Below are 22,963 nucleotides of genomic sequence, written 5' to 3'. Positions count from 1 at the left end.
CTAGTGTGGGTAAAACCTGCCCTTTTACTCAGTGAAGACCCCCAGCTCCATTGCTTAATTCTTGCTTTAACACATTTCAACTGTCAAAAACGAAAAAAAAAAAGCAAAGAGTACAAAACCACAACCATTTTAAAGTGTAATTTCTTATTGGTCGTGGTTTTATATCTGCATGCTACTGGTATTCTAAATTGGATTTAAAGTTTTTATTAGTACAGTTTAACAGATTTTTTGGAACATCCTTTCAGTTTCTCGCATAGTATGCTGAGGTTATACATGCTGAGTCCTCTGCTTGGTCTGGGTGCTTCTGTCTTCTGAAACCACACAGCCCTAGCCCCGGCCTCAGCCCCAGCCTCAGTTCCAGCCTCAGCCCCAACCCCAACCCCAGGCCCAGCCCCAGCCCCAGCCCCAGCCCAACATAGTCTCTAACAGATGTCTGAGCAAAACTCATCTATTTTAATATTTTCCGAGTGTATTATTACACTGTGCATGTCACATCAGTCCCAGCACATTAACATGACTATTTTATTTGTACCCATCGTGCACACTTCTTTTGGTTGCTTTTGTTCTTCAGTATCTGTGGATTTGTACATTACTGGTATTGAATCACATAATGAATCAAATGTACCATTAGACCATTAGCTGACATGTCTTATGCGTGCAGAGCTACAGAGCTAACTTATCATACGTACCACAACCCACCTCTGTAAAGCAGGTCACATGTTTGGATCTTGGTTCCTAGAACATGAAGATGAAGCCCCAAAGTGTCAGCATTGTGCTGCTCCCCTCTGACAACGACATGAAAAAATACTTTCACTTCTGGGTTTATATGAATGGCTCAATACAGAAAATGGGCTAATTTACACAATGGAAAAAAAAACCTGCGGTACGTTGACATACTATATAAACATGGATAAGGTTGATTTCAATGATACTGTTTTTTTCAGTTCAACATGAGTCGAGTCATATTTTCCGTTAGCAATTATTTTATTTTTATGCTGCTCATCAATTTAACACAAAATTACAATTCTTCATGAGAGTCAAAAAAAGGAAATTTGATATTCCTATATTACAGTCTTTAATCATCGACCTTAACAAAACACGAGCAAGCAATCATACACACTCCTACACACACTCACACTACACACACTCACACAGAGAAACACACACACATACAATGACATGCTTTGTTAAAGAGGAACTGGGAAATTCTCTTTTAGATTCAGTTCCTTATAGGGTGCCTGTGAACGATGACAACTACAGGCCTCAAGTTGTCATGTGATGTTGAGCTCGGATCCAAGTGACCATTTAAAACCATTATACCAGACCAAACATCCCACCAGATCCTGTCATGTGTTGAATATGATATTTCATATGCTTGACACAGATTCATGTGTCTGGTCTTGACCAATGTCCCTTCTGTAAGTTTCACAAAAAAGAAACACAGTGCTCAATAGAACGCTTCTAAAGGCTACTTTGAATTATATTATATTATTGTTGCTTGCTTTTCTACAGGTACACTCTTGCACTTTTGAGATTCATGTTGTTTAATTGTAACTTGTTTAACTACATGCTCTTATGTTTCTTCCTATGCATCTTAAATGTAAATGTACCGGCTTGTATAAGAGTGTTCAATGGTTCTGGATCTATGGACCCAAATCTGCATGAAGGTTGCTTAGACTCATACCGCTCACCTACATTTTTTTCTACACTTATTTTGGTATGGCAAAATGCTTTTAAAATATGTAGGTCACTGAGTTGCTTTTTATGCTGATGTGTCCCGGACCACAGTGGTCATGATGCATTTCATATTAACTATACAGCAGCCTGTGTGATGGTGTTGTTGCCCACTGCATGGAAGGTGTGACTGAGCCCTTCATAGACCTCTCACAGCAGGGTGGTATACCTCTCACAGCAGGGTTATATACCTCTCACAGCAGGGTGGTATACCTCTCACAGCAGGGTTATATACCTCTCACAGCAGGGTGGTATACCTCTCACAGCAGGGTGGTATACCTCTCACAGCAGGGTGGTATACCTCTCACAGCAGGGTTATATACCTCTCACAGCAGGGTGGTATACCTCTCACAGCAGGGTGGTATACCTCTCACAGCAGGGTTATATACCTCTCACAGCAGGGTGGTATACCTCTCACAGCAGGGTGGTATACCTCTCACAGCAGGGTGGTATACCTCTCACAGCAGGGTGGTATACCTCTCACAGCAGGGTGGTATACCTCTCACAGCAGGGTGGTATACCTCTCACAGCAGGGTGGTATACCTCTCACAGCAGGGTGGTATACCTCTCACAGCAAGGCTGTGTCACGAGGAAGCACAAAACCTCTCACGAGCAAAAGACATGCATGGGCACTGGTGGAAAACAGGATACAGGGCGTTGCAACAGGAAATGTTGCAGTCTTCCACAGCAGCACAGCTATCTGTTTGACCAGAATTACTACAGTCCTCTGTCCACACATGCCTGCTCTGACAAAGCAAACTTGAGAAATTGCATCCCTACAAGGTTTAAAGTTTTGAAACATTTCACAGCCTAAAAGACATACAAAGCCAAAAACATTTCACAGCCTAAAAGACATGCTTAGTTGATCTGATTATACACACAGACTTCTCCTAATCAGGCAACTGGTGACAACATGATGACATTTACACTTAAATATGTAGTGGTGCCATCCATCCAGTAGGATACTGTAGGGCTCATTGATACAATTAATTACCTTTTTTTACGATCTTTCATCTGTGGAAAGTCAGAATGAATTAGCATGTCCTTAGCCCATGGTCGATAATGATTAAATAATAATAAAATACAAGAAGTAATATGATATATTGTTTGTAAAAAAAAACTAACTGTATTACACATAAATATGTATTCTGTTTTCGTCAGTTTAGAGTTCAGTTTAATTTACAGTTTAGTCAGATACAATGGAATTAGAAACATATTTATAGATTAAAATGTGAAACTATAACTAATTACTTAGGGTACAGATACAACCTAACAACTAACATGCTTACATATGAAGAATGTTCAAAATATATAAGTATGCATCTTAAAGTGTTACATAACAACTAATTTCACACCCAACAATGATCAGTTAGAACAGGAAATGCCTCCAGCCCCTCTCACAACAACCGCTACAACATTGTCCTGGTCCTTACCGTGGTGTCCATCAGTAGGCTTCCATCACTACAGTACAGGCATCTTGCAGTTAAGGAGCCTGCTCTCTTCTGAATCCAGACAACCTCGTTGGCTCTGTGTAGTGGAAGCAAGTTGCCAACAACTAAAATCAGGGCTTTCTGTAACTGAATTAACAGGGGAACTAAAAACTTCCTTAATTTTACAAATTTAAGCTTGTACTCAAAGTTTTTTTCTCCTTCTCCTTCTCTTTCTTCCCTATTAAAACAAGAAGGTGACTGCATCTAATAGCAAAGCCAAACGGGTTGTAGTTTAATTTGACCTGGGTCAGACATGGACGTAAATGATCTAGAACAATGTGATTGTTATAGTAAGTTACCTGAGATAGGTAATACATTAAATTAAAAGTGTTTCACAAAGAAGTTTAAAAATTTGATATCCATTTGAAGTCAGCAGTATTAGCACAATCACAGCCTGCATCACCCTGGAAATATGACCTTTCAATGACAATCCAAACTAGAATGCAGGCAAAAGAGGTTTTGGTGGATTGTAAGGCACAATCCCTTCATTAACCAGAGAACTTGTGTCACAGATTCAATTCCCAAATAAATTAATTTATATTAAAACATTTGATTGTTGCTAAACTTGATGTTTTAGATCACAGCCTGAGTGAAAAGAATCAACTTTAGTTTCCTCTCTGGCTCTCGGAAGAGGTTTCAGTGGCCATCCGTCTCTTTCGCAATTAAATGGATTGGCCCCTAGCTGGCGTGTGAGAGGGGACATCCAGTCTCTCACTTCTTATTCCTCATTCCTCATTTTCCTCTCAACATTACTGGACTCCAGTAGCACAGCCATCAAGCCTGTCTTATGGTGGATATTATTAGACAAGGTTGTCTCACATGGCAAATTACTTAAATACTCACTCCCCTCACACATACAAACACAAATATTCATGCATACATACTGTGTACACACACATATATATGTGTGTGTTTTATCACATCGCACAAAAACAACCACAGATATCAAGTTGTGAGGGAAGTCAGTTATTTAGCGTCACCAAAATAATTTTTTGTGGTATTTTACAACAGAGGTGTATTTCAGCAGGACAGTCTCGGCCTGCACACTCACACCAAAACACATGCATACACACACACACACACACGTTTTCTTCTTTGAAAAGCTTTTGTCCCACCAACACAAGTTCCTCTTTCTATATGTGTTGCTCAAGTCAACACAAGGATGACTCATGTCACTGTGTAGACGTGTGTCTATGTTTGCTGCTATCTTAGCCTCTCCACAAGTTTATATGTCCCTCACGTCTATTGCTCCACTTCAATAATGAGTTAAGGACTATGCAAAGTAGAGGATTTACAGTGAATGCTCTTCCCATTCTTTGTCCAGGCATAGGTTAGTCTAGATTAATAGAGGATATAGTTATCAGGTAATGGATCTTGTTTTTATTAATTGAGTTGTCAGAGGTGGGTGACAGCTGAGGTGGTTGAGAGCCAAGGAATGACTGACCAAGAGAAAGTCTTCCGTGATTGCTGCACTCTTGGGAGAACTTTTACAGTTGGACTAACAGTAGCTATGAGGTTAAGCAACTGTAACGGCAATGATCCACTCCCTTAAACACATTACAATACAGACTTATAGACAGGTCATCACCCAGGACCAAGCTTTTTAGTAGCATCTCTGTTAAACATGCAGTGATAAGTGTGTCCACATAGAGGACTTTGTAAAACAATAGCCGGCAACCCACAGAGCAGTGTTTCTCAACTGGTCACTAAGTCACGACTTGGTGGGGGGAGGTCTGTTTGGCTGGTAGGTGGCATACACGACGTCCTAGGTGTCTACTCGGTGTCTCACGGTGAAACTTGAGCACCGTTCAAAATAAAAGAGCACCATAGTTCGGTCATTTCAAAAATGTTTTTGTAAAATAAACTTCCGCGAACCTCTCCACACCAGTTTGCGACCCACTTTTGGTTCGCGTCCCACCAGTTGAGAAACACTGGTTATAGGACCGTAGTCTACTCATCGTTTACAGGGTCACATTCCACTATCACATACTCCATCTGGTGGTCAACACTCACTCAACTTCAGTAACTTCAGAGGCAGGGCCAAATAGAGGCACCGTAGCTGAGCCTGGAGCAGACTGGTCTCTGGCTCTGGTCTCAGCTAACCAGTCTTGGTTCCTTAGTCCTCTATCCTTGAACCGATGGGAATCAGCAAACTATTTTATTTTAACAAATTATGCTTTGATTGCTGGGGGGTCTTAGGCCTTCTATTATCATCTCCAAAATATTTATAAATACTCAACACAACGTCAATGTTTTTTGGTGTGAAATTGTGATAATCTACTGTTTTTTTGAACAGAAAGTTCGATTGTATTGGTATACTACGTTTTGGGCTAAACGTTATGGTCGGCTATAATAAATCGTTTCCATTCAGGATTCCTTCCTTGGGACATGATGTCATAAACAAACGCATAAAAAACAGATACACTTCCGGATTATGAGACGTGGCTGCTCGGTAAAATCCGTGGCAGCTCGAACCGTTAAGCCACCGTAGCTTGTAAAAAAAGTGAACGTACTCAAAGTAGATCCCTGCAGCTGCCGCATCAGCTGCGTGTATCTACAGCTAGAGCCTGCCTCACAAGTTGGATGGCAGGGACAGACTGGTGCGAAATCAGACAAGTTTGCAGAAAGGTAGTTACAATCAAAGTACACTATTGTCTTCGTTTTTTGTCGGGTTACTTAATTTTTTTGTTCGTTTATGAAAAGATTGTTGATCCTGCATGCGTCTAACTGTTCTTTAGCGTTATTTAGCAGATCGCTAACTTTTGTTTACAGGTCAGCAGTCCTGGCTGGGTGAACTGTCTGATTCGCCACGACCACATCTTTCCAGGCGTATCGCCCAGACTAGCATAGGTTAGCTAGGCTAACTTTAGCTCCCTGTCTTTGCAGTGGTCTGTGAATCTAGAAATTCATAATCTAGTTATGCTACTGTACAGCTAGGTAATGATTAGGTATCCGTTTTTGCATGTGCATAGCTGTTGCCTCGCTAGCTATCCAACTATTTGGCCAGCATGGATCTGATACAACATCACCTCGTCCATGAGTATCCCATCTACGCTCATCTTAATAAAAACGTATTCAATAAATTGTAAAACTCAAACTCACGAAAGAGATATCAACTCATAAAAGTATTAATGTAGAGCTTTGAGCTTTGGCCAAAAGTATAGACTCTTCAACTCGGGGCTGTAATTATTATTATAACCAAGTTTTCATCTCTACAGCATCTTCCTCGCTGTTTGCAAGTGGTCTTTGGGCCGTGGGACGGATGAATGCAGAAGGTAGAGGGCCCGGTTGGGCGTTAGCTGCACTGCTCACAGGGGCCACCCTGCTGGTGGTAGTGGCCTCCAGAAGAACATCCAGCAGCCAGAAGATGTCCCAGACCACCATGGCTCAGGCCACCGCCACTGCGGCCGGATCTGGGCCCTGGCTGGCAGAAGACCTGCTCGGCTTCCATGCCCTAGCAGAGCTGTTCTCCAGCGAGAGGGCTGACGTCTGGTTCTGCTCCCTGGTGGGGTCTGTGGCCGTGGGCCTCAGTGGGATCTTCCCCCTGCTCGTCATCCCCCTTGAGGCCGGAGCTGCCCTCAAGACAGAAGGTGAGGAAAGGTTCAAAGTTTGACATTCAAACAGTAGCCTTATAGCTTGGGGACACAAGCAACACTGAGCATTATATGCAAATTATGCTGACTTGCTTTTGAGCTAATTTGACATTTGTTAAGGTGCCATATCTGATTTCTGCTTTATTTTTGCATTAAGCAAGCCAAAATAAATCTCACTGTTAATAGGACAGGCATTTACAAGGGCATGATATAGGCCTGAGTGTGCTGAGATGTCACCACTGTTTTCAGAATCAGAATTCGGTTTATTCGCCATGTATGTTATACAAACACGGAATTTACTGTGGCAGGGAGGTGCAAACACTAAACATATACGAATCTTAAATTAAGTAAAGGTACAGAAGTTTAACTATTCCTAAGAACTAAACAATCTAAGAATAAAACAATTTAAATATAAATAAAATATATATAAAAAATAAGAATAAGAATGAGCAGCATGAGTGGTCAACATAGTGCAATCAGATACTGGGTTAAATAATGAATGAATGTCAATGGGAGTCCTTGGCCTTGTTGAAGAGGCCAGTAGCAGATGGAAAGAAACTGTTCTTATGGCGTGAGGTTTTGGTCCTGATGGACTGCAGCCTTCTGCCGGAGGGGAGTAATAAGGTTACAAGTCAGTCTCTCTATCCTCTCTGCTACACAGCAACTGTTTTCTTTATTGACATGTCGGCAAAAACACAGTCTACAGTGCAACTTTTATATTCACTTAGTTTCAAATTGTATGCTTGTGCTGTGTAGTCAACATCCAGCTTACCTAATGTAGTTTAATCTCTCCATGGGCCATAGCAGATAAACAGTTAACGTGGAACACTTCTGTTTTAATCTACACTTTCAAATCATTTTTTTATATAGCTTTAAGGCTTCTATTTTAGAACCTAAAGATTCTTGTTGGAAACTCCATAGCGGCTGACACACCCCATCCTGGTGAACAGCGTACCAGTGTGTGTTTTCCAGAGCAGGCGTGACCAGAGCTGGGGGTTAGCAGCCATTAGTGGTGTGTAGACCTTCTACTGGTAGAGTTTCAGTGGCAGCATTCTGTAATAATAAGGGCTTTGAAAAGGTAATGTGTATGGATCAGGGTGTGTCCTCATTCCCATATTTCAATATTGCAGACTGAAAGAGGAGACGGGTCATTGCAGCCAAATCGGGTTTTAGCAGGAAGGTACATTACAAAGAACAAGGTTACAGAGTAGATCAGTCACTGTCCAACAACAATAAATAAGTATTAAAAAAGAGATGAGAAAATAAAATGTTGAATTTAATAAAATGTTATGCGTCTAAAGCTGTCTGTTTCTACTGTGTTCTACTGCCTCCTGTGTTCTACTGCCTCCTGTGTTCTACTGCCTCCTGTGTTCTACTGCCTCCTGAGTTCTACTGCCTCCTGAGTTCTACTGCCTCCTGAGTTCTACTGCCTCCTGAGTTCTACTGCCTCCTGAGTTCTATTGCCTCTGTTTTGTGTCTCCAGCTGGCTGTCGGAAGCTAAAACAGCTCCTGAGCTTTGCCATCGGTGGTCTCCTTGGAGACGTTTTCCTCCACCTGCTTCCTGAGGCCTGGGCCCACTCCTGCAGCTCAGGTGGGACCAACCATCCTCTGTATCTCTCCTCAGTCTCTCTCTTTTTGTCTCTGTCTCTCTCCTTGTCTCTTACTCTCTCCTTAATTTCTCTCTTTATCACTCTCTCTCTCTCTCTTCATTATCTCTTGGTGCAGTTATTCCCCCAGGGTGACATTTTGTCGGTGTGTTGTTTACCACAACGCTAACTCTCATACATCACACGTTGCTGACAGGGTCAGAAGCAGGGGGTAGGTGTGCCAGAGATAGAGTTTCAATTAGGTCTATGGTATTGTTCTCTTTGTACGAGGCCCCCTTCTCTATGTGGCAGAAGCTTTTGCACTGCCTTGTCCTTGCCGTGCCTCCTTCTCAGTACATGTGGATCCTCCGCCCATTTAGCTTCTGAACTCAGGAGGCAGGACTAGGAATGCAATAAGGATTCCCCTTTCACACACACACGCCTACCAACAACCCTCCCCCCCTCCCTTCATGTTCTCTTCTTAACTCTGTCCTCTTCCTTGTCCAGGAGGGAGGCGCCATCACTACCAAAGCCAGGGCCTGTGGGTCATCCTGGGGCTTCTCTCCTTCCTGCTCCTGGAGAAGATGTTCCCAGACCAGGGGAGCCAGGAGGAACAGGTAAAAGAACTTGAATTTATCATAGGAGTAAAGGCAAAGCTGACTAAGGGCTAACTAAAGTGGACAAATAAATGATTTAAATACTCTGCCCCTCTTCATCTCTAATCTTTTGATCTTTAATCTCTGGAATGTTCAGAGGAACACTACAGGCAGAGACAACAGGCAGGATATAAAATTACATGTGTCCTCAGTCCTCCCCTTCTGGCCGTAGTGCAGTTTGCCTGCAGATCTCTCTCTGTCTCTCTGTTTCTCTCTCTGTCTCTCTCTCTCTCTCTCTCTCTCTCTCTCTCTCTCTCTCTCTCTCTCTCTCTGTGTCTCTGTCTCTCTCTCTGTGTCTTGTCTGTCTGTCTCTCTCTCTCTCTCTGTGTCTCTCTCTTTCTTAAGATCTTTTTCCCATTTTGTGTGACGTGCAGTTGTAGGCCCAGTTTGGTGAATGTGCGTCTGTGTCTGATCTCAGAAGTGACTCGGCTCTCCCACGAGGTGGGGCTACAGCAGGAGCAGCAGTCTACTGTACACTGGAGCTCTGGGGCAGTAGATTTAGTAATGCATGTGCTAGCTCTGTTCAATATCCCTGTAGTCTCACTCCAGCAGTAGCAGTAGACTCTCCCTGTATGGTGCCAAAGTGAAACCTACAGTAGCCGTTAGCCTGTTAGCCTGGGAGATTAAATCTTCTTTGAGGCTGGTCTTTTTCGTACCGTTTTCTGACCTGATTCAGACCGAGCCAACACACAGTGGAGGGTCTTGAATGACGGTGTTATGACTGAAGAGGCCCTCAGGCTGTTTCTGTTGTACGCTTTCATTCACAGCTCAGTGACGTCGCATGCAATGGTATTGATTGGCATACTGACCCTATCTGAATATTTTCCAGTCCGTCTCCCAGCTGTTGCTGTGTCGTTCAGAATAGAACGTCTACAAACGGGCCTGAAATACTCACATGTAGCATTTGAACAAATGACCAACCATGTCACTGGCTCCATCACTGAGCCTTAAGGATGGGTCATCGTCTTGTGTGGGTGGATTGCTCATTTATGGAAATCTCCTGGACTTTTGGGGATTTTATTTTCAGATGGTGAGTCAGACTAATGTCACACACACACACAGCCCTGTGGAGGGAATCGTGGCGCTGCTGTCTCCCTCAGTCTGTCCTGCTGTGCAGCCTAGCGCCAGAGAGGGGATTGATGGAGGGTATTAGGGCCGAGTATCAGTAGAGACTGCTTCATGTTGCAGAGGCTCTCCACTCTGTAGTTGTGTGGAGGGTCTTGTTGGGTCGGGTATTCCCCTCGGTGCCGTTCTCTCGTTGGTAGGCAGTGGAGGCCCTGAAGGACTAGGTTTTTCAAGGTGGGTTTGAGTGGATGCACACCCCTGCACCTGTCTGCAAATTTCTGTTTGTTCCCACGTGTGTGTGTGTGTGTTTGTGCACCTGATGGAGGTGATGAAGTGTCCTTCTCTGCTCCCAGTATCCTCCTTTCCTCCTCTTCCTCCTCCTCCTGCTGGGGAAGACTGGGGTCCACATCTAGGCTGATTCACATGAGCTATTTATAGGACAGGGGAGGAAGCAGCTGGTGCAGCCTCTTCAGGCAGACCACAGGACTGTGTACACACACACACACACACACACAGTGAAGAGCCAGAGGTATGTGTGTACAGACACAGGGGTGGATAGATGGCATCAGCATTTCAGAAAGTCCCTGCTTATATCCATGTTTAAATGGCCGTGCTTCACTTGAACTTGTAAATCTGATTAACAAATTCACCTGGCCATGTGTTCCCGCTCAACCGCCTGTCTATCGATAGGAGATTGGTATTTAAATTCCTGACAAACATCAGATTTTATGACTTCCTTAGTCAGCTGTCACCAGAAATAGAGGCCAGATTTCCAGACTAAAGCAGCATGCTTTCCTCTTTTCTTCATTTGACTATTAGGCTTTCGCAGTGGGGGAAAGGGAAGTTGTCTCTTCTCGTAAAAACAAAATGGCCCTTTAGGGAATATTTAGTTTTTGTAGTCAAAATATGCAAATGTTCTCTGACCCATGCTAAGTGGTTGGGAGAGAGAGTTGGGCATAGGACCATCGTGATGACAGTGAGTCTCAACAATGAACATCCGAAGTAAGCTAAGAATGGTATTAAATACACAAAAACAAATTTGAATGCCCAGAAAAAAAAAAAGGGCAGATTCGTTTCATGTAAGTTTGTATATTGTTTATCTCCATTCAGCCATCCCACTTTTTTTTGTTGCAAAAACATCTAGTTCTATAGAGCTATACATATTTTATAACATACTTAGTGGTACATAAAAGGGTGATTTTCAATCTTCAAAAGCTCCCCTTGCATGTTAGACAGGCGTTGTGGTCAGTAGTAACCCGTTGTCCCTTGTCCTGTGGACCAGTCCTCCCACAGCATGGAGTCCAGCGGAGAAGCCGGGCAGTCACTCAAGAACGGCCACTGCTCCGACACGTGGACCTCTTCCTCCAGGCCCAAGATCAGCCAGCAGGACAGACCTGGCAACATCAAGGTCAGCAGCTATAAGTGCCAGTTCTTCAGGCCAGCAAGCTTACCACCTCATTAGCAAAAAGCATTTTTACTTTGTTAAACCTTTTGTTTTTAAGCTGATAATGGTCCTGTTTATTGTATCTGGCAAGGGTCCTGTTAACATATCATCTTGATGGCGTTGTATTTACACTAATGTAGACTGCACACTGAAAAGTTTGTTTGTGTCTGTGCTGGCTGTGCTGTGGGTTTTTGTGTTTGTGCATGTGTGTATGTATGGGTTTTTACAGACAAGTGGATACCTAAACCTCCTGGCCAACTGTATAGACAACTTCACCCACGGTCTGGCTGTGGCAGGAAGCTTTCTGGTCAGCAGGAAGGTGAGTTAGCCCTCCCTCAGAAGCCCCTCCCCTGGGGGCCCCGGCCCTGGGGGCCCCTCCCCTGGGGGCCCCTCCCCTGGGGGCCCCTCCCCTGGGGGCCCCTCCCCTGGGGGCCACGCCCCTGGGGGCCCCTCCCCTGGGGGCCCCGCCCCTGGAGGCCCTTCCCCTGGGGGTCCATGTAGCAGAGTTTATCATGGAGATAACAGGTGGAAATAGTGTTGGACACGTCATTCAGGCACATCATAGTGTTGTATGAGGTATAGGAGATAGAACTAGCAGAGGACAGTGCATTCTAGCAAACAAATTTTCACATTCACGGAAATAATAAATTAAATCTTATGTAGACAATAGCAGTGGATGTGATACTAAATGCTTATGGTAACTGTATTTCCACACAATAAAGAAAAAGGTATAAAAAAAAAAAGAAGCTTAATAGCGAGATATATATATTTTTTGATTAATTAACTGTTCTCATTAAATGCGTTATGTTATTTGCATTTGCTGGTTTTAGAACGGACTATTGGTAGCTGGTGCTGTTTGGGATTTGGCTAGGAGTGTGCCCATCCTGTGACTATTATGTTTGGCAGAAGTTCCAATCCCTTGGCAGACTAGCTACCTCAGCACCTCCTTTAGCACCAAACGAATATGATTCTCTGCTTGGCTCACCATGCCAGGCACACTGCCCTGCTCTCACACTCAACCCTGCCTTCAGATGTGCAGTTAACGGTCTTATTATCATGGTGCTTTTACAATTGGGCTTCAGGAGATACGGGTGTAGCTTAGGAGGTGGAGAGTTACCATAGCAATGATTGTGTAGCTGCAGCATGACCACAGCACTGTGGTGCTGGGAGAGAGGATATCCAGCTGGAGAGGCATAAGGCTAGCAGCATGAGACAAGCAGCAGCATGCCAGAGAGGAAGTCAGATATATCGAAGACACACGCACACACACACACACACACACACACAGAGGCCTCCCATTTATTCTCTTCTATTGACAAGTATAATTCTATCTAGCTGCAAGAGTCCCCCCATCTTCGCAGATGGGGGGACTCTTGCCACTCCACTGCAGAAAATGAAAGATGCTCTCAATCCTCCCAGCTAGGATTGGAACAAACAATGTCGCACTGGGTGTAGTTACTGTATGTGTGCTTGTATGTCACACACCTGCTAGCTCTGCTTTGTGGACGTACCTGGTTGTTTGGAGCCCTTCTGTAACCTGGTCTGTGTCTTCCACCAGGTTGGCTTCCTCACCACCTTTGCCATCCTGCTCCACGAGATCCCCCACGAGGTACCTTCACTGACTCAGGACTCTCAGCATTAGACACGTTTGCAGAAATCTTTCATTGTTACATGATGCATCCGTTATATAACATGATTGATGTGACACATGTTGACACCAATACGCGTTACTGGCAGAAATGCTAGTGACTAATTCTGGTTGATTGAGACCAGCTGGCACTGATGTAATATAAATATATTAGCTAGTTTTACCAATGTATTGCAGGCATGCGTTTAGTGTCAGTTTAGGTGTGAAGCAAGGCTAGCGTCAGTGGTTCGAGTCCCACTTGGTCCATAGGAAGTGTTGTGTTGCTCTAACCTGTCATCCTGTCTGTAGGTGGGAGACTTTGCCATCCTGCTGCGCGCGGGCTTCGACCGCTGGAGCGCTGCCCGCATGCAGCTTTCCACCGCCCTGGGAGGGGTGCTGGGGGCCTGCTTCGCCCTGTGTGCACAGTCCCCCAGGGGCACAGGTACCACAGCTCACCTGCATAGTCAAAACAGCATTGTTCTGGGTGGAACCCAGAATGGATCCCTAGTTCTAGTACTTTAGATCCTATAAGGGTAGAACTGCTGTCATATCCCACCAAACAAAACATTGGATAGTGACAATAGTGAATTATTTAAGTCAGATTCTGATCGAGCCCTTGTGTGTATAATAAAGCAATACTGTTCATCACAAGAGGATAAACAAAACATTAAATGTTTGCTTCACTAAATAATACCATTTTAATACGTGATTTAATTCAGATTCTGTCTTCAACAGAAATTACCTTTACTCCCACATATACAAATATATAATGTATATGAACGATAATAAATGCGTTTCACGGCAGCAATCAGATTGTGAGGTTGGACCTACGAATTCTGGTCAATGTTTGAATGTTTAATGGCTCTGATAAGGGTGGTTTTCTCCTCCTGTATAGAGAACACCACATCGTGGATCCTGCCCTTCACCTCAGGGGGCTTCATGTACATCGCCCTGGTGAACGTGGTGCCCGACCTGCTTCAGGAGAACAACTTACGGTAAGCAGCCAGCCAGCCCATGTCACAACACTGCTAACATCACTGCTCACATCACTCTACTGCTTTTTGACCCTCGGCGCCGTTCGAAATCTGTGTGTCTCTGTTTTCCTAGACAATCTGTTTTGCAAATCCTGCTCCTGTGCTGTGGCATCGCTGTCATGGCCTTGATGTCCGCCATCGTGGACTGACCCTGGGGGAGGAGCCTCCTGCCCCGCCCAGTGCCACACCTGCTCCCCAGAGACAGGAGATGGCTCTACGGATGATGATGTCACCAATGTGTTTATCATAGAACTAGGATGACTGTATCCAGGAACTGGGTTGATGTCTACTAGCTAACGCTCCAGACTAGCTGCTGTTCTCTCCTCCTAACCCAGACCAAACCCCTGAGAACCCCCGCCTCTCCCCCATGGAGGTAAACCAGAACACAAAGATATCCCACCTGTATCACCATCTCGACCACTAGCATTATCAGCATTGTCAGAGGAACAAAGGAGATCAATCAGAAATGCACTTTGACCAATGCCTTTGATCAGGAGCTCCTGCATCAGTCTGGACAGATATGAACGGACGGACGGAAGGCTGACAGTACCTGTGTCAGTCATCCGCTCCCTTTTATGTGGACACTTAAAACATGCTTTAGAGTGGAACAGCAAGGAAGAGGGATGGGGAGAGTCTTCACATAAGATGATACTTTTATTGTAAGCTTATGGCAATCTTGCAGTCAGACAATCATTGATGTTTTGCTTTGCACAAACATGCAGTATACACACAATCACATAAAGGTATTTAGTCAAACACAAACAATGTCATATTAGCAGCTCATGTGTTGGGTATTTTGTGTTAATTCTTGCTTTGTACGATAGACCGTTTCACTGTCAGCAGTGAGTCTCTGTCTGCTTATGTTGCTATTCTATTTATTGAACCAGATCAGAAAAAGTTACATGTCTGTTACTCAGACTGTCTTGTTAATCGATGCCAAAAACATTGATTTTGTTTGAGGAATTATTTGTTACACGATTATTTGTAGCCAAACACTTTTTGTACACTACCTTACACATTCCTCTTATGTCTATTTCCCATGTTGTGACTCTCATAAAAGTTACAGTGTGACCGGCATGGTTTGTAAATTATTAATTGATGCCAAAAACATAGATTTAGTTTGAGGAATTATTTTTTACACAAGTATTTGTAGTCCAACACTTTTTGAACACTACCTTACACATTCCTCTTATGTCTATTTCCCATGTCGTGACTCTCATAAAGGTTAAATTGTGATCGGCTTGGTTTGTAAATTATAAAAGGATGTGATTTTGAAAATAATTTAATAAAACATTTCTGAAAAGCTAATTTGGTCTTTAGTGATTTTTTTTCTAAACGTTTTAAATGTTTGTCAGGTGTCTATTTATTGATTACATCTAAAAAGAAACTGCTATCCATAACATGCTTTAGGAGTACTATCGTAATTTAGTCCATAAACACCATGGTACATCCTCAATTGTTTGTCAGTAGTGTCATTGTGAATTTCCTGCTGCTTCAGTTCCCTGCTTTCATTGCTTGCCTCTAAGCAGATTTTCAGCTGGGAACAGTGTGAGCCATAAATGTCATGTGAGAGAGAGGATCTGGGGTAGCGTAGGGGTGCTCATCGATTGTGTGTTCACACTCGCCTATAGTTTATACTCAGTCTGTTTGGCACATGCAGTTGCCATAACGACTCCCCTGCGGGTTCTGTTCCTTCGTGGTCTGCCTGCTGTTTGAGGACTTTATCCGCCCAAATCAGCTGACCTATGACCTTTACTGTGTACACATCCCTATTAGACCTCATCAAGCTCACTGAAATGTGACAGAAGGATAGCATTACAACTTCATGTTCGACTCATTCATTTTGTTGGATTTGTCTGTGCTGTTTCTGTTCATGTGTTATAGTTGAGGTGTTTGCGTATGTGCTGAAAAAGATGTTCAAGGCTACAGTTCTCTACTGAAGGATGTCTGATGAATGCTTCATGCATTTTATGAATTTAACATAGCACATTTAATATGTTTTGGGCTAGAGATTAACTGGTTGGAGTTGTGCTATTCTTTATTGGTTTGTTTATTTACTGGATTCTGTTTGTTATTTTAGGCTACTGTTTAATTGTCATTGCCAACTTCTCTCTCCCTGTCTGTATGTGCTTGTTGAATAAATATGTATTTAATGTTTGCCTATACTGTAAGGAAGGTTTACTTTTCAAAAGGGTTTTGATTTTGTGATTATTGTTACAATGTAACCTACTGTAGGCTGGTAAATTTTACTACTGTAGGCTATATAATGTATTGTTGTATCTATACTATTCAATGGTAAATAGTACGTAAAATAAATAGTTATTTGTTGCTGAATAGCCATAGATATTCATTGTAATTGAGCAAGCTGTTGGACATCATCCCGCTGATACCCGAGAGGAGAGAGAGAGCAACTGCATCCCTCCCCACTCCTCGCAAGCGTCGGTCGCCATCCATCCCCTCTCCTCTCCCCTCTCCAGTACCATAACAGATGGTGGGGAAAACAACACTACTGCGGGGGTGCACCACAACAATAGACAGCATCTAGCCCGAGAGAAACGGGGCGTCCGTCATGTCCACTGTTTCCCGGGGATCCGCGAGGCTGTGAGCTCTGTAGTGATTTTAGACACGGGGTACCACCACGGCAGCCGAGGAACCTTCTCGCGACTGTCTGGGCTCTCCATCGAACGGGAAAGATGGCCGCCATGAAAATTTTAACCAGCACGGGGCTGTTCTTAGCGTTTTGTGCGTTGGGTTTGCTTGCCATGGCGATATGCACCGACTATTGGTACGAGACAGACGCACGGAGACATCGGGAAAGGTGTAAAAACTACGCAAACAAGCGAAACGATCCCGGTTACATCTACATCTCCAATCACAACCTCCCTCTGCAAATGCCTCCAAATGGCATAGAATGGAAAGGTAACGGCCCTAGTGCTGAAGCGCTTCCTCTCGTCAGGGAAAAACGGCACTTTCTGGCCGCTGCCTCCGCGATGGAGTCCCACTGCAGCCGCCAGTTCAACTCTACCATCTCTGGGCTTTGGAGAAAGTGTCATCGTGAAGGATTCGACCTGGAGACAGAGGACCTCATTTATAAAGGTAGGGGAAGAATGTGTCTGGCTCCGTAGCCCATAGCAGGCCGTGATGACGCTAGCTGGTGAACTCAGGTAAGATACACAACCAGCCTTTGTTGTTTCCTATCATTACCCAACGTTCGGGAAATAATAACCCAAAATGTTGGTTCTACATTCGCAAGTCATAAGACAAGAACCGATGCAAGAGGCTTTGGCTCCTTTGAACCATCTATAGGCTAATAACTAAAACAAAAAAGACTGTTATTTACTCATGGATATTTGCTGTAATGTAAATAAGGCCTCCACTGAACAGGCACAAGTTATTGGGATGTGGAGGCTTTTTACGCCTATGGCATCTTGCATGTATCGCTGTCCGTGGTGCTGAATTCTGGGGCGTCCGTCCTAAAGATTCAGATTTTACAATTAGAGAGGATGGTGCTCTTGTGTGATGGGACGTTACGGTAACAGATTATCTAAGGAACTATTTGGTTCTGTTGGTTTTGAAAAGTGTAGGCGTTTTGCATAATGATATGATACAGTGATCTCGTGGTTAATAGCACTATAGTGCCTCCGGGGAGACCGAGAGAAGAGCAAAGAGTAGCTAAATTATTAATACACATCCGGGTTCGTGGGAATTTTGAGCTGCGGGGGGAGATCACGGATCATAGATGGACCACTGTGCGTGGTATCCTCCCCCAGACTTAAGACACGGCAAAGCAGTGTTATTCATATAATTTCACACCATGAACAAACAATCTTGCTACAGCATATTAGAAAGCATATAGCAGATGTGTTTACTATGCAATACTAACAAAGGGGTGTACAGCAATTCCCGATGAATGTACACAAACGATCTTCAAATCACTCAGCTGTGAATGAACAGATAACAGTCAAGGACAGTCAAGCTTTGGTTTCCCAGGTTGTTTTGGTCACCAAATAACATCACAACTCAGACCAACGTACCTTCAGTCTGTCATATTATAGGTGTTCAACCATAGCTTTCTTACCAACTCTTAACCCAACAAAATAGAACAATGTGCAGGTGCACACCTATACTGCATTTGATAAAAGCTGGTAATCTGTCTACCCTTCATCAGTCCACTGCTACTGCGTCCAACACAATGTAAACAAACCGGCTGAGCTGAGTGTTCTGTAAGGCTGTTATCTATTGGAGCAGATTGCAGCTGGCGCTTGGAGGTGGGGGTGAGTGTGGCATGAATAGGCATCACAGTTCCTGATGGTGTGTCATACACCATGGAGTTTCATTAGGCCCGTACAGCACTGTTGTTCAGGATAACAAGAGATATATGGAGTGTGTGCTCCAAATATTGTTTCCATGGGCATTCCTCTAAGCACCTTCCACCTGAATGTACTGTTACAGCTCTGGGTCGCCACTGGCATACAGGAGGGGAAGATATGGGGCAGACAGTAGAAGTAGATTTGGGGTCAGGTCCCATACAGGCATGCAGGAGGGGTAGATGGGATGTTCACGGAAACATGATGTTTTGTGGTCCTATCCAGCCAAAATACGGCCAGTGAATACGTTTGTCACCTATTTTAGAATGTACCGTAACTCTGTCCCGTGACCTGCATTGGCTTGCTTTTCTTTGGATTTATCTTCATTTCCTGTACTCGGGAGCAGATTCTGATTGGATTGAAATCTGTGCGGTTTAATTCTGGTGTTCAAACCGTGTCTAGGAGAAGGTATGGAGGATCTCTCCCCACCAACATTATTATGTTATCACTGAATCCAGAGACCCCCCCTGTGGTGTTGTATCTGGGTGAGGTCTATTTGGAGTTGACATACCCACCCTCCACAGAGAACAGCAATTACAGACTGATCACTACGACTGCTTGTCCTCGGAGGGGGGCTGTCTCACACATACAGCAGTTAGCCAAGACAGCTGACACCAACGTCATTCACAGAGTAACGGGATGGACTTTTTTTAAAGAATGAATCACAGTCTGATAATTAGTTTGTGGCTGATTGCTCGACTGGTCTGTTATCATCTTTTCGGTGTCTTTTAGTTGAAGTGTTTATCTGGTAAACATGAAGGGATTTAAATACTTGCAGATAGCTGATGTCCACACAGCAAATGGACAGACATTTCAAGGTTTCTTCCTCTTTCTTCCAGAGATTTTACTTGATCTTTATGACATTGCTTGTGAGAAAATATACAAATAAAGTTTGATTTGATACCATGATTTAGATAGATAAACCCTGTGTTTATGTATGGTTTTTGTTATGTTTTCTCTGTCTCTCAGGGTTGATACAGCGCTGCACCCCCGTCAAGTACCACTACTCCTCCTCCATCCTCCCTCGTAATCTCCCCATCAACATCACCAAGACCATACGCCAGGATGAATGGCATGCGCTCCGTAAGTCTACTGGGATCTCTCTCCTTCTCTCTCTCTCTCTCTCTCTCTCTCTCTCTCTCTCTCTCTCTCTCTCTCTCTCTCTCTCTCTCTCTCTCTCTCTCTCTCTCTCTCTCTCTCTCTCTCTCTCTCTCTCTCTCTCTCTCTCCCTCTGTCTCTCTCTTTCTCCCTCCTTCTCTCTCTCTCTCTCTCTCTCTCTCTCTCTCTCTCTCTCTCTCTCCTTCTCTATCTCTCTCATAAACGTGTGTGTGCAGACCTACGCAGGATGACGGCAGGCTTCGTGGGCATGGCCGTGTCCATCATCCTCTTTGGTTGGATCATCGGTGTGCTGGGATGCTGTCAGCAGCATGACCTCATGCAGTATGTAGCTGGACTACTGTTCCTCATGGGAGGTAAAAGCACGCTTCAGTGTTTGTGTGTGTGTGTGTGTGTGTGTGTGTGTGTGTGTGTGTGTGTGTGTGTAAAATATCAAAAAAGGTTAATATCAGGTTTCATTGTGACTCACGCACACCTACACACACAGGTTTACTTTAAGATGTGCAGTGAGCTAAGGGTGCACAATGGAATGCAGTGTTTACAATGCAGGAAGAACACTGTGCAGTCCTGAGGACATCTAGCTCAGGCAGACTGACAAGCCAACCAGATCCTCTCTCTGAGGAATAACATTACCCACAGAGCAGCCAGTGGTGCCTCTCCCTACCCTGATCCATCCTCTGGGAAGCAACGGGGGTTCTTTCTGTCCTGGCCCATAGTGACGTATATGTGGCTGAACAGAAAGCACCCCTTACTCCCAGGAGAGCGAACTGGGTAGGGGGAGACGGTTTGGGTAGTGACAGCACCTCCACCACCCATCTCCTTCTCTCCTCACAGGGACGTGCTGCATCATCTCTCTGTGCACGTGTGTGGCGGGCATCAACTTCGAGCTGTCGCGCTACCCACGCTACATGTACGGCCTCCCCGAGGACATCAGCCATGGCTACGGCTGGTCCATGTTCTGCGCCTGGGGGGGTCTGGGCCTCACCCTGCTGGCCGGCTTCCTCTGTACCCTGGCCCCCTCCCTCAGCACCCCCTCACGCACCACCGTGCACAAGCCGCGGCAGGAGAACGGAACCGTCTGACCGGGGGAACTGGCCCAGCCCACGGAACCCACAAGAAGAAGAAGAGGCCACCCCCCCCCCCCACCCCTAACATTGTCTTTGCTACATCACTACCAACACCATTCCTCCCCCCCAATCACCACCACCACCATCCCACAACGTCCTCCTGTCCCCTCCAATTTGTTGAGCAGGGGTGGGAGAAAAGAAATCAAGACAGATCCCAACCCATCTTCATGTACCTTTGCTGAGGTAGTTGGAGGACCATTGAAAGCACAGACACATGAGGCTGGCTGGGGTACAGGCTCTTACAGCACAATCCAGGCCACATGTTTTTACAACCTTGGACTCCTGTATTTACTGACTGTGTGGTGGCCTGAAGGTGACTGCTTTCTTTCAAGAGGAGTTGTCTTAATATGGTGCTCTCTTTTACACACACAACAATGCACACGCAAACATCCACTCTCACACACACACACACACACATTCCAGAAGCTTCAAGAGAGGAGCATTATACTCAAGACAGAACAAATAATACAGATAAAACAAACAAACAAGACAACAGGACAGGAACTTCCTGTGAGCGTGTCTCGTGTAGTCAGGTGGTGTGTACGTGTTTGTTATTGTTCACAATGGAAAAAAAGAAAAAACTGAAACATTATGCTGGCATAAACTGTCTGTTGTTTAGACCACAACAGTAAGACACTGAACAGCATCCCTAAGAAGGACCATCAGAACCCTGCTTCTTCACCTGTGGACTAAGAGCACAACACAGAAACAGCAGGTGAGGAAGTGGTGGAAATCGACAAAACACACAGAAGAATCCAATGACTGGCCAAGCTCTGGTGAGCAAACTCTTCTCTATCACGGCGGATCTGCAGATTCTGTATGTACAAATGCATCTAGACGTAGATTCAGGTCATTGTTTGTATAAAGTAGCTCTCGAATAAGAATGTGTTTTCCATTTGTTTTGGGGGCTAACATGAAGGTTTTGGGGCCACATACTGTGGTTGCGGGGTTTGTATCAGCTGAGTAAAGCACTTGAGTCAATGAGGATGTGTGTGCATCCTGGCCATTCAAGTCATTAAGAAGCACAGCTTGTTCAAGGGTTGATTTGAATAAAAAGGAATGCTAGATTTAAACTTCCGGTAAAAAAAATAGTTGATTAATGTCCCACCCATCCAATTCAGCACAGTAAATAGGATGGGTTGAAGGATGATGGGATGAAGAGGGTGAGTCGTGGTTCATTATTATGTTTACGTCAACAGAGATATGATAGGGACTTGAAACAAACACTCTCCGTTGAGATTGAAGGAAATCTCACCTCCTACTCAGACCTGGTCATAGCTGTAAGAGGGGACCAATTTAATCACACTGGTCTGGATCAGTCCTACTGGATCGACCACCACCATCTTCCAAGTGAGGGAAACAATTAAGGAGACGCTTTTATGATTTCTTCATTGATTGACCTCAGGCCTCTGTGAAGGAGGCTTGGTTTTATGGTCTCTTTACACCTTTAAGGAGTGCAGTGGGACAGGCCAGGAACTGACATGGTCTGGGCTCACTGGAGGTTTACAGTACTTCATGAAGAGTTAGAGTGGGAGTTAGAAACAGGAGTATGAGAAGGGGTGGGTCCATGGATCACATGTGTTCTGTACAGAGGATTGTACATTGCTGGGTACAGTGCTGTTGTCATTTACACAAGTCCCTTAACAGTGTTTAAAGATGAATTGACGAGGGGTGGAAGAGTTGTCTGTGTATACTTCCTACATTGATTTAGAATCAGTGCAGTATTCTATGTTGTTGAAGACATCATGTGAGGGGTGTTTGAGACATTATTCATGACAAAAGCACAACTGTACACTGTAGAAGCACTGTGCGTGTGTCAAACACTTCTACAATTCACCAGTGTTTCTTCTGACTGTGTCCTCTCCAAAAAGCAAACAAGAAGAAAGCATCTTGAAATACAATACTTCTCAAAACCCCAGGTGCACCTGTTATGGCTGCCTAGGATGAATGGGAATAATAAACTAGCTTGAGAGCACCAGAAGCACTCCCGTTCATCCCAGGTTTGCTTAGGAGAGTAACACCACTGGCCAATGAACTGGCACTACTGCTTTGTTCCCCTTATCCAATTGGATGATAACATGATCATGTGATAGTGTACTATCTGTCAACCGTAGCATAGCAACA

The 22,963-nt window shown here is 44.4% G+C and overlaps 2 protein-coding genes across 2 annotated transcripts; both read left to right on the top strand.

Moving 5' to 3' along the window:
* Positions 1-5,726: 5,726 nt before the first annotated feature.
* slc39a13 (solute carrier family 39 member 13) lies at positions 5,727-15,528 on the top strand. The gene is made up of 10 exons (XM_067248968.1): positions 5,727-5,852; positions 6,443-6,814; positions 8,301-8,408; positions 8,911-9,020; positions 11,407-11,532; positions 11,798-11,887; positions 13,127-13,177; positions 13,505-13,637; positions 14,091-14,190; positions 14,303-15,528. The coding sequence occupies exons 2-10, from the start codon at positions 6,487-6,489 to the stop codon at positions 14,376-14,378; spliced, it is 1,122 nt and encodes a 373-aa protein (XP_067105069.1). The 5' UTR covers positions 5,727-5,852; positions 6,443-6,486; the 3' UTR covers positions 14,379-15,528.
* Positions 15,529-16,922: 1,394 nt separating this feature from the next.
* tmem276b (transmembrane protein 276b) lies at positions 16,923-20,794 on the top strand. The gene is made up of 4 exons (XM_067249340.1): positions 16,923-17,325; positions 19,566-19,679; positions 19,931-20,068; positions 20,547-20,794. The coding sequence occupies exons 1-4, from the start codon at positions 16,923-16,925 to the stop codon at positions 20,792-20,794; spliced, it is 903 nt and encodes a 300-aa protein (XP_067105441.1).
* Positions 20,795-22,963: the final 2,169 nt, after the last annotated feature.

Source organism: Osmerus mordax, chromosome 13 (genome assembly GCF_038355195.1).
Source record: "Osmerus mordax isolate fOsmMor3 chromosome 13, fOsmMor3.pri, whole genome shotgun sequence".
NCBI classification, from domain to species: Eukaryota; Metazoa; Chordata; class Actinopteri; order Osmeriformes; family Osmeridae; genus Osmerus; species Osmerus mordax.
Note: the sequence above shows the minus strand (reverse complement) of the source record. Positions and strands in the feature narration are given on the sequence as shown.